We start from the raw sequence: 12896 nt of genomic DNA, 5'->3' as shown, positions 1-12896 counted from the left end.
AACGTCATGAGGTTGAGCTGGAGCTCCGCTCACCTCATGTATGCCTACATATATATATTGCTATATAAACAACAAGCAAACAAACAAAATGTATGTTAGACCTGTGATATTGCCTTACTCTGATCTACCCCTGCTTTAATCCCTCCTAAAATTTGGAACGAATGGTGTGTCATCGCACGCAAACCCATAATATTCTAAACCCAAAATATTGTTACTGACACATATATGCCGTGAGTATTGCAACTTTAAACAACAAACATACTAGATCACCCTCCCTCTATCATGCCGTCCACGTTACACGTCAAACACTTTATATAGTATTTATTTATTCCATTAAAATTTGATGAGATGAAGCTGGAGTGCTGTGGTTTCATGTGACAAAATGAATGTCTTGTTCAAATTCTCTCTGGAAGGTGTCATTACTCATGCATTTATATATACATTCGTCCTGCCCCTGCCGTCAATATCTCCAGGTCTCAACCCAATCGAACACGTCTTGGATGAACTCGATCGACGTGTACGTCAACGTCAGAAGACGCCGCAGACACTTCCACAACTGGCCAACGCGTTACAAGCAGAATGGCCAAGAATTCCGCAGGACAGAATTCGTACACTTGTCCAGTCAGTGCCGAGGAGATGCAGAGCCATGATTGCTGCCCGGGGCGGTCACACCAGATACTGACTTCAGCGCAACCTTGTGGCCTTATGTGACATGACAATGAACAGTTTTCAATGCCTTTGTACAACATGTGAATATCGAGCTCCAAAATTTCATATTTGTATTAGGTACAATATATTTACTGAAAATCTAATTGTGCGTTTCTCCTGATATTTAGATAATTTCGAATATAGAATGATGATATTTAAAACATCATTTTCAAACTGAACTTCCAAGCTTGTTTTACTTATTACTCAATGGATATTGCAATACACAGTTATATTGGGATATATCACTTGTGTGCAATATGAGACACTCGTATAAATTATCACCTTTGGAGAAGTTTGTTTGTTTGTTTGTTGTTTAATATTCCAGCTATATGACGGCGCCCTGTAAAACTCGAGTCTGCACCTGATAATCCAGTAACTGGAACAGTGAGCATCGATCCACGCACTAGGGATACAATGTAGTGATACTGATAATTGAGACTTTGGAAAAGAGAACATTAAATTTCAAGATAGCATGTCAGGTGTGCATCTAAAGATACCTTTGTTGACCTACATGCTCTGTCGTCTAACAGTACAAATATGGCCTTATCGTATGGTGACGCTATCCCAGGAGTCTATTTATAGACATGGGAAAACCCGAGCAGGCGCATTTCCACTTTTCATTTCTCTCCGCGCAACCTAGAATATTCTGCCAAGCTGCAATGCGTTTTTCCGCGTCTCAGAGAAATGCTAGTCAAGGTTGGTACCCTACGTGTCATCTTATCACGCCATACAATGTCATGTCCCATAGAGGGTTTGTCAGATCTTCACGCAGGGCAACATGTAATGGTTCATTCCCTGAAGTGGAATGCAGAGCGAGGGCTGTACACACTTGCCCACATGTAGGGAAAGTGTCCTGGTCCTAACTGACTCGATAACAGTCAATAGGTTGAATTAGAAAGTCACAAGACTGAAATATGAAATAGTATATACTTCAAAATGCGGTTGCACGTTGATATGGGTACATTATCACAAAGGTACATTGGTATGGTACTTCTATATGGTTGGGATATGGTATTAAATACAAGCGATTGAGGGGTTTTAAATGGGCATCCCGACGAAAAGTGTCACAGGTTAAAATGCTGTGATTTTAATATTATTACATTTGCAGAACAAACGACAGTTGTGGTTGGGGTGGTGACAGTCAATTATGTGATTAACTCCCCTTGGAATAGCGGGTTACCTCCCTTACATCACCCGCTGCATTGTGCGTGTCTAAGTGCCCGATCTGGAATATATTTCATAACCCAGTGATATAGGTTTCATAAAGTATTATGTGGTTTTCCAACTTTCACGGTTCTTTGCTGAATTCGCTCCTTAAACTCAACGATGAGCCTTGTGGGGAAATATCAGCACCACCAGCAGCTGACTGATGCGGATTTTGAATTCTACTTCCATTTGTGCTAGTTCTAGTTTAAATTATATCTACAATATAGTTATCAAAAAGAATTCGTTGTATTAATTTGATGCATGCTGACTTTGTTCCAGGTGAAATCTTCTTGGCCTCTTTCGTCCGCCAGCTGGTACCCTGTCTCCTGGCTGCCGCACCCATATATTTCACACTGCTGGTTCGTATCTGAAAGTGTGGGGTTTTGTTCGTGCCTTATTTGTCCAGTGTCCATTGTGTGTCTCTTATGAAACCTCTGGACCAACGAAGGTGAAACGTATCAGTCATGTTCCCACCACTTGTGACAATTTGTTCACTAGGTTCAAATCCAACTTTCAATATGGCCGCCAGGGAGCCGTGGCTCTTTTTGTATGAAACCACATTTGTGATCACTCGTGGTTGTCTGTGAAAAACGAGCACTGTATTCACGGGGTTTTGTCTCGGTGAAAACGAGTAAAGCGAAAAAAGGATCACCTTGAGGAACTGCTTTGAACATAGCTGTTTTTTATCAAGTTTATGTATTTATTTGTAGCAAGGCAGCCATATTGACAAAGCTATACATGGCCATGAGTCAGCAATTTTGTTTCACAATGTAATGAAATTTGGTATGTGTGTAGTCAGTATGACACATGCATTCTGTTTTTCATGATATTTCAATTTTGTCGTTTATTCGATGTGTGCATTTCCTCACACTGTCAACTATATTTTCTCAGAAATCACTTGACCACTTAAGCTGAAGCTTCACATGCATCTTCCCGCTAATGATGCCACCTGAATGTACTCAAGACATTCAAATCCAATATTTCAATATGGCTGCCATGTTCAGTTTATTTTAAATAATGACATTAAAATTAATATTTAAAATTTTGACCTTGATTTGACATTTGTACTTCGACTATACTGAGGCTAAACATTTTTTATCACCATTCCTTCGCAATTTTGTTTCAAAATGTAATGAATTTTCTATTTGTTTCGTTTGTTGTAGTCTCCAACATGCACCTTCTATTCTTAGCCCCGTTAAAATTCTACGTATTTATTCTATCCAAATGAATATTTGGCTCCGTAAACATGTTCTTTGAAATTTCAAGAATGTGAAAGGTGAACGTTGACATACATGTTTCTCCTTATGAATTGTTCGAATTATTCAATTTAAGTGTGCAGAAAATACTCGAACTTCTGTTTCGTGCTTGTCTTTGGTGACACTTTTACACTGTTGACTTCACATCCAGGTGAGCTACAGTGTCGTGACTATTGTGTTCCATGTATTATGTACTTTATATTATGTACTATTCGTCTGTGAATGAAGCATTTCATCACTAAATATACAATATAGGTATATATGAACTTCCTTTCAGTATACGAGTGGTGTCCTACAAACATGTAGCCATGACAACTTCAGGGAACATTGCGACTGGGTGAGATAGCTACGTGTAATATTAACATTTAAGACACCATTGATTATATGTGATTATATTTGTACTGTGGTCACAGAATATTGAAGTAAAGAGGAATCCTAAAGTTACAACTGGAGTCATTATGTGATACTTACCGTGGCCGGTCTATATACATAAATGCAAACTCATAACACTGAATATGTCGATGCATTTGCGGGTAGAGTCTATAGGTCAAAATACAACTCATTTCAGAGGCGATTTTTTACACACAATCATACGATTATGCCAAATGCGTTTTTAACCTTCTGAATAGCAAGAAAAGAATTCGTTGAATGTCAGCGCTCATTTAAAGGGTACTTGCGGGCCCTGACAGTTTGGAGATAAGCTGGAGATTTATGGGTCGCTTCCAGATAGGGGACGTTTGTGTTCGGATCAACGCGAAGTGCAATTCGAAATGATAGCCTGGGTCTGTACATTACTCATCGTCTGCCAGACTTACAGATTTATGTCGTGGCTCTAGAAAGAGGCTTGTAGTAATGGTGTCAGTCGTGTACACTCCAGTAAACTCTTGCATCAGAACTGCCACACGTTGTCTCCCTCTTGCAATATGAGTGATTCAGCGTTCCATCTCTTACGTCAGTCAGTCAGTAGGGGTGGGACTGTGTGGGAAATGTTTTTGTCCTGTGATGTGGGAAACCTGATTCGGACGGACTTAGTTTGGGTAAGGAATCTTGCTGGTTGTAACTTACTATCGAAGTCATATCCTCCGAGAGTAATATGACATACAACATTTGTTTGTTTGTTGTTTAACGTCACACTCAGCAATATACCAGATTTTTGACAGCAGTCTGTACATAATCGAGTCTGGACAAGACAATCCAGTGATTGACATCATGAGCATCGATCCATGCAATTGGGAAACGATTGCCTGCATCAACAGCCTGACCACCCGTTAGTCGCCTCTTACGACAAGCATAGTCGCCTTTTACGGCAAGCATGGGTTGCTGAATACCATGATGTCATGTGGTATATTAATTGTCGACAAAAATGAAACAACCTTGATAGTCTCAAAGTGAGATGAAAATAACATGGTGCTTATTCCCCTAAGCCTGTTGTAAAAGTGATCGAAGAACTGGCAGGTCACCATGTCGACTGGTCCTGGTAAATGTACTACATGTATAAGGGCTAGGTAGTTTACAAATTAGCAAAATTCAGCAATAAACAGACTGAAAAGTTGTTTTCAAGTGAATACATTGTCAGGTAAAATAGTGATTCAAATTTCACTGTCACCATTGTCATTTTAACTACAAACCAGTGCCTTCGTCAGGAAAATGTTTCATAATTTGTCTGTAAAACAACCAGTTTATGAAACTCTGTTATTTGTTTCGGGAATATGCGGGAGCTACAGTACTGTATTATAATAGTAACAGGAGTCATCATAATTTCAGGGATGCCGAGAACACCTGCCGGAACTTCCTGAAGGCTGTCAGCTGAACTTACTACTCGTAGGGAAACGTGGGCACGGTAAAAGTGCCCTGGGAAACTACATATTGGGGCAGGACATGCTCCACTCACAACAAGCAACAGGCGGATTGATAAGAAATGCAGCAAGTTCAGCATCTAACAGAGTGGGTGAGCGGCAGATACTGGTTGTCGACGCGGCAGGAGTTGATATACCATCAGGACCAGGCTTTGATGAAGATGACCCATTAATGGAGGCCGTCTCTGTAGGACCCGGAGGATACCATGCTATAATTATAGTCATCAGTACCGTTGTTAACATCACTGAAGAAGATAAGGCAGCACTTCTGTACCTTCCTTCACTTTTTGGTGAACGCTTTCTCAAATATGCAATTTTTGTGTTCACGCATTGCGATATATATGCAAGGAGAAATTCCCTTATGGAATCAAGCTCTGGCCAGGCTGTTTCAGCACACTTTTTACCAACGCTTGATCCGAAAATTAATCACATTTTAAAAATGTCAGAAAACAGATACTTTTTTGTGGACAACATGGACAGGAATATGTTCAACCAGCGACTTTTACAATTCGGTCTTATTGAAACTGTTGACACACTTGTGGACAGGAATAAGGGCAGTAATTATACGAATGATGATTTTAAAGCTGCCCGGGAAGAGATTTATCGTCTACAAAAACAGTTGGCAGAAGAAGCTGAACGGGCCAGGCCGAGAAAGTTGGCAGAAGAAGGTGAACCGGCAAAACCACCCCTGCTGGGTGTATTTCTCGGTTCGTTGTTGATCGTTGGTGGGATCATAACGATAATAGCCAAATGTTGTCTGTAACAGTTGTAGTGACATAATATCTATATCAGACCACTGTCAAATTAAATATACCCTTACCCGAAAATCTGTTTTGTCATGTACGTTCAACCCTTATTCTGTTCTTGGAGACAACACGACATCATTGTCTGTAGGATGCTGAGCTTCCGGGTGGTTGAGGAGTGGGGCTGGCATTTTATCCAACAAAATAAATTGTCCAAGACAATTCTTAAAAAAACTAATTATGCTTTATCGCGACACCAAAGCTACATTGTTGCATAGCGTTAGGATTACAGTTTTTAATTAAAACATTTTTTGTTTCGTAGCTGCAGCTGAATAAAGTTACATCATCTCAATACAAATTTCCAGGCCCACCGAGGACAAAATATATTTCGAGCATCCCCCCCCCCCCTCATCATAATTGGTCGGCGCCTGAGTTATGTTTCTGCTAGTAAGTGTCTGATAGCAAAGACGGAATCGTTACCCTTATTCACATTTCGGAGTTGAGGTGAGGTAAAATGGGGATAGTGAAACGTCACGTTCAAGATGGTATGCCTGCTTGTAATAATCAGACATATGCCGGTTTCATTGTGCCTGTCACAGAAATACCATGCCACAGTTCAACACAGATACCTCATTCAGAAACAGTATACTGACTCCGAGCCGACTAGTCCCTGTTTATCCTCTTAATGCTGAATGCAAGGCAGGGTAACAAGTACTATATTTTAATGCATTTTAGGTATGGCGCGACCAGAGGATCTAACCTACGAGCCCTTCTCTCCGGCATACTATCTATCTACACCACGGGGAAGTACTTTGAATAGTCATTCAGTATATCGATATGAACTTTTTAAGTATGTTACCTTGAATAATATTTTACGATAAATAATGGCCTAAACATTGAGTGTAAAGTATTCCAAGAAACCCGTATGTTCTGTTGGAACAGGACACATTACGTTTCACAATCGCCTATAAGTAGTGTATTGTTCCATTTGGAGTGAGTGAGTGAGTTTGGTTTATCGCCGCTTTTAACAGTATTCCAGTTATATGTGGAATTAAAACAAAGTCGCATGAATGTTTGTGTGAACTTGGTCATGCACATTCATACTGTAATCCTCCAGTAGTCGGTGTATTGTAGATAAACCTCTCCAATAGTTATCAACTAATGTTCACCCTCCAATAGTTATCAACTAATGTTCAACCTCCAATAGTTCTAAACTCCATTACCCGATCGTGTCAGTCGAACCGTGTTTGTGATCTTTGATCGACAAAACGTAGAAACGCACCCGCTCAATCAGTTAAGGAACTACGCTCCCCATTGGTTTGCATTAGCAGGCGACGTTCGCACGTTACCCTACAACACATAACCTAGTTTTGCAGGCTTTTCTTCTGAAATATAATATGCCGTCGTGATATAACTGAAATTCTGTATTTAAAAAGGGCGCTTGACTCCGAAAACAAGAACCGTCCTGTACATGTGTTAACACTATAAAACTATCCATGATTTCCGACATCTGAGGCAAATGAAACGGAGACACATTAGAAATAAATTTATTTCAGAAAGACGACGGCAAAGTTGCCCAATCTGGTAATACGAGTTTCATGGATTTTTGTGCTGCACTCTCGGCTGTAGTTGATTCAGTTACTGCGAGAGTTGACGTTTCATCCAGAACCGCTGTAGGTTGGTTGGTTGGTTTGTTGTTTTACGCCGCACTCAGCAATATTCCAGCTATATGACGGCTGTCTGAAAATAATCGAGTCTGGACCAGACGATCCAGTGATTGATATCCTGACAACCCGATCCCGTTAGCCGCCTTTTACGACAAGCATAGTCGCCTTTCACAGCAAGCATGGGTTGCTGAAGACCTATACTACCCCGGATCTTCACAGGTCACCGCTGTAGCTGTTAACATTTCCTCAGCCGATGTAGAGGCAGTGGATGTCAACGTTTTCGAAGTTGAGATAGCAGGACCAGAGGCGGCAGATCTCAAAAGGGCACTAAACCCCAAATACAGGAACCGTCCTGTATTTGTGTTAACACTATAAAACTACCATGATTTCTGACAGAAACAACATTTGCCTGTCTTTTCTAAATGCCAATACCCTGCTTAGCTAATGACTTGATGCGAGCATCCAAGACGTTTCTCATCCCCTTGAAAAAAGGAGACTCGTTAACGTTAATCTCGATATCTTCGGCGATAGTATTGCGATGAGGCGATCGCGATCAGTTCATATAACGTATTTCCCCGATATTTTTCGCCCTTTAGGTTTCGTATTTCCACCAAGAAACGCATGAGATTTTTTATTAATATCTGTTTCACGATGCGAAAGAGCAATACTGTCGGGGTTTAACACGACATCATCATGTAACCCATGGGATTGTCTTTCCTTGACCCGCGCTTGGAAGACGTTGACGGCCTATCTACTCTTGTTTTCTGTGTTCTGAGAAAAAGCCGAATTACAATTTAGACTTTGAAGATCTTGCTCTGACACAGGCTTGCACAACGGTTAGGAATTCCAAATACTATCTGCGTCATCAATGTTATGAGTTGTAACGGGAATTTGTATGGCCTGGGGAATACTTGCTTCTACGTGTTGAGAGAGTTCCACCAGATCTGTATCATTTCCAGACAACTCATCTGATTCCAAGATATAACTTTAACACACATCAAAATCTGGTACAACCACGTCAAGTATTTCAATATGAGCATTAATGAGTCTTTCAAAATCTGAGTTAATTGCTGCCTGGTTCGAGCTCGTGTAATGAATGTTCATAACGTACAAAGACTGAAAGCTAAATGAGAAATCGCACGTGCTCTTCCGCGCTCATATTAGACGAGACCTCCAATAGTTTTGCTCGAACTTTAGCGCGTTCATGCGCGCAGTTTCAATCGATTCAGCATAAACAAGAACGACCCTCCATTATATATGCACGTGCATATTGGGTGGACATTAGTTTAACATGTATTTTAAATGGGACTTTGTTTTAAGTTGGATATAGTCCTCGAAGTCACGATTATTTTTGCACGTGGGGCAAGTTCTCGGCCTGACGGCCTCGAACTGACCCCACGTGCAAAAATAATCGTGACTTTTCGGACCATATCCTACACGGAAAGCCCGAAGTGATGCAGGTCTCAGGCGTTTACCACTTGGGTGAAACCCACGAGCACGGGTATGGTGCTGACAAATCTAGAAACATAATCGGGGCGAATCGGGATGCGAACCCACAGTCATAGGTTTCTGGTGTACCCAAGGGACGCAACTCCTCACAGCGAATCACGGCGCCTTAGACGACTGGGCCACCCGTGCCCCCTGTTCCATTTGGAAATCAGGAACGAAATGCCATAATGTCTGTCTGAGTCGGTGTTCATACAGATCTTATACCCCGTGAAGATCCGGGTAGAACTGGTCTTCAGCAACCCATAAGAGGCGATTAACGGGACGGTTGGTCAGACTCGCTGACATGGTCATCGTATCGCAACTGCGTAGATCAATGCTCATGATGTCAATCACTGGATTGTCTGGTCCAGACTCATATAGCTGGAATAGTGCTGAGTGTGGCGTAAAACAACAAATAAACAAACGAAACGTATGTTATACCTGTGATATTGTCTTACTGTGATCTACCCCTGCCTTAAAGGGGCACTGATCTAACGCAATTCCCCGGGACTGGTTGTTGCCTTTGTTATTGTTTTTTCCCAGTGAGTACCCGGATGTATAGCAGAAATCTAGACTAGTTCGCGACCTCTGCTGCGCCTTTCGTAAGCGCATTAGTCACTTTTATGGATACCGGTAGTAATAAGGGCGTATGGTCACACTGATCAACAAAATGAAATACAGTTTTCGAGATAATAAGGAAATGTAGGTATCTTTGGGGGTAGCATCAGTAATGGTGACGAAGTTTTGATAAGTCACTTGCTTGGTAATTTTGCGATTTTCGTTTACACTATTTTTACTTGCAACACGAAGTAAATATTTCACCTAAGCATTGCTTTTTTATAGTGTGTATATTTTTTTACTGTCAAAATGTGTAACATATTTATTAAACGTCTAAATATTTTACAAAGTGACTGAAAAACATTTCGTTGAAAAGTACATTTCTATGCTGTTTGGCTTCTAATCCTACATAATAATCTGTTGTGATGTTTGTAGGCCATTTTGATCGTCTTAATCAATCTGGACAGATTTCCTAGTCAAAATGGCTGAAATATTTACACATTTTATAAATTGCCTGAGAGAATCAAATTTAACAAATTGACGGTAATATATACACGCTTACAAAGGAAAAGACCGGTGAAAACAACGCGCATTGAAGAATTTCCCAAACCAAGACGTAGAGAAACAAGAACGAATCGGTTCAAATGAAGGAAAACAAAATGCAAATACCATAATTACAACCCACCAAATTTATGTGTATAAATTTTAGGCAGCTTCCTTGTTCGAGGAATGTATCCGTGAATATCTACACAAAGGAACAATATCCCACTCGTCTGCAGCTGTACAAAGAAACTTATTCGATGTCACGTGTCTCTGTAACAATCAAATATTTTAAGAGATATATATCGTTTCGGGATATTATAACCCGTGTTCGTTTCTCAACTGATCACTTGGATCACTTGGATTGTTTCAGGTGTTTCACATAGGTGTCAAGTCTCAAGGGTCGGCTGAGAAAGCCCACGTGACAACTATTTTCATAACGTCCACGGTTCCAATGAGTGATAGATAACAATGATCAATCAATCAACGTATTATCAGTTAACCCTTTCAACAAAGTATGTTGTTTTTACATCGGCACTTCACGCCATGATATGAGTGTATTCCCTTTGTTTTAGTAAACCTAGACATGTAAACACTCACTTTAATTTGGACATATCCACTGTGCAAGATTACAGTGATTAATCAATCAACGTATTTTCTGTTAATCCTTTGATGACCAGGAACGATCCGTTGATTTACAAAAAAAAAGTAAATGAACTGATCATTCATCTCTGCCACGTGCATATTACATAACACAAATTTCACCTCACTTCAAACCTGGCTGCCACGTGCATATTACATAACACAGATTTCACCTCACTTCAAACCTGGATTTAGATTGAATAATTACCCCAGACACAATAAATGCCAAATGGGAACCTTTGTCAGGTAATCTAAGTGGTGCTACCACTAATTGTACCTGTAATAAATTCATTAACTGAGCATCAAGGGAATGACGACAAATACACAAGTGTAGGGTTATACGAGAAAACGTGGATGACAACAAGGGAGTAGTAATTGTATTATCGACGCAATCCAAAACCCGAAAATGCTTTCACGGCATGGATTAATTAAATAATTAACATGCGACCTTTGTCGAAATCTTTATAGATCACAGTTAACCAATCAGTGTTTATGCAAAAATGCGTAAAACAAATATCGCCTCCAGCCTCCAAGTTCATTTAGCTGTCCTTGCAGACGGTAGCCCAGTCTCTGGTCACGCTCAGTTGCGTTGCGTATCATCCGGGTACTCACTGGGAAAAAACAATAACAAAGGCAGCAACCAGTCCGGGGAATTGCGTTAGATCAGTGCCCCTTTAAAGCTCCTAAAGTTTGAAACGAATGGTGTCTCATCACACGCAAACCAATTATACTTTGCAAACCCAAAGAAACTGGTTCTCTCACACACACACACACACACACACACACACACACACACACACACACACACACACACACTCACTCACTCACTCACTCACTCACACACACACACACACACACACTCACTCACTCACTCACACACACACACACACACACACACACACACTCCCTCACTCACACACACACACACTCTCACACACACATACACACTCACACACACACGAGATGAAGCTGGAGTGCTGTGGTTTCATGTCACAAAATACATAGTTTGTTCAAATTGTCTGTGGAAACTGTCATTACTCATGAATTGATAACAAACATACATATGAAGATCCGGGGTAGAATAGGTCTTCGGCAACCCATGCTTGCCGTAAGAGGCGACTATGCTTGTCGTAAAAGGCGACTTACGGGATCGGGTGGTCAAGCTCGCTGATTTGGTTGAGGCATGTCATCGATCCCAATTGCGTAAATTAATGCTCATGATGTCAATCACTCGATTGTCCGGTCCAGACTCGATTATTTATAGATCGCCGTCATATAGCAGGAATATTGCTGAATGCGGAGTTAAACAACAAACAAAAGCAAATGCATACATACATACATACATACATACATACATACATACATACATACATACATACATACATACAAAGCGACGGTACATATAGATTATACAGTATTCAGGGGACCTTTTCCGACATTGTTGATGAACAATCATACTTAACTCCAATAAAGTGACCAGAATGAGTTTATTGAGTGAGTGAGTGAGTGAATGGCTAGGAGAATATCGCCATGTTTTATTCAAAATATAAAACAAATTAAATAACATTACTATTTCCCATCTTACAATAATAAGAAAGTATCGTTTTCATCCCGACCATTGTCAAAAAAATTAGATGTTGCCTTCTTTGGGTTTGTATCAGAGATATGTTCAGCCGTGAACGGACATTACCGATGATTCACGATTACAATACAAGTGAGTGAGTGAGTGAGTATGGTTTTACGCCGCTTTTAGCAATATTCCAGCAATATCACGGCGGGGGACACCAGAAATGGGCTTCACACATTGTACCCATGTCGGGAATCGAACCCGGGTTTGCGGCGTGACGAGCGAACGCTTTAACCACTAGGCTACCCGACCGCCCCTACAATACAAGACAAATGTCGTTATGTAATGGCAGTCTGAAATTATTCTGGAATACACGTGTTTCCCGAATCAATATCTTCATGAATAATAAATTCGGCTCATTATTTGCTGTGTATATATAAGTAAGTGCATTCATTATGCACGACGTTCGAGTAAGCATTCTGGGGATATCGCTGATCTATACGTCATATGTGTCGTTCAGGGTGTGGATTTCAGGAAGCGTTGTTTATATAATGATTTATGTCTGGAATTATATTACAAGTATTTACCATTAAAAAGTATATTTTTATCGTTTGCTTCCAGTGTTATTTACATCCACGTGTACAAATATAATAATTTCGCTGTTA

The 12896-nt window shown here is 40.5% G+C and overlaps 1 protein-coding gene across 1 annotated transcript; it reads left to right on the top strand.

The window, feature by feature from the left end:
- The first annotated feature begins 1344 nt into the window (after window positions 1-1344).
- LOC139472441 (uncharacterized) lies at window positions 1345-5825 on the top strand. Its single transcript, XM_071254921.1, has 4 exons — window positions 1345-1404; window positions 2194-2273; window positions 3448-3507; window positions 4935-5825. The coding sequence occupies exons 1-4, from the start codon at window positions 1368-1370 to the stop codon at window positions 5787-5789; spliced, it is 1032 nt and encodes a 343-aa protein (XP_071111022.1). The 5' UTR covers window positions 1345-1367; the 3' UTR covers window positions 5790-5825.
- The last annotated feature ends 7071 nt before the right edge of the window (window positions 5826-12896 follow it).

Source organism: Haliotis cracherodii, unplaced genomic scaffold, assembly GCF_022045235.1.
Source record: "Haliotis cracherodii isolate W230 unplaced genomic scaffold, xgHalCrac1.p SCAF_24, whole genome shotgun sequence".
NCBI lineage: Eukaryota > Metazoa > Mollusca > Gastropoda > Lepetellida > Haliotidae > Haliotis > Haliotis cracherodii.
This window is presented reverse-complemented; position numbering and strand designations above follow the sequence as displayed.

Coding starts and splice junctions, on each gene's coding strand:
- LOC139472441 (XM_071254921.1), top strand. CDS start 1,368: ATGCGTTTTTCCGCGTCTCAGAGAAATGCTAGTCAAG. Junction 1,405..2,193: donor TCAGAGAAATGCTAGTCAAG/GTTGGTACCCTA, acceptor ACTTTGTTCCAG/GTGAAATCTTCTTGGCCTCT. Junction 2,274..3,447: donor CCATATATTTCACACTGCTG/GTTCGTATCTGA, acceptor ACTTCCTTTCAG/TATACGAGTGGTGTCCTACA.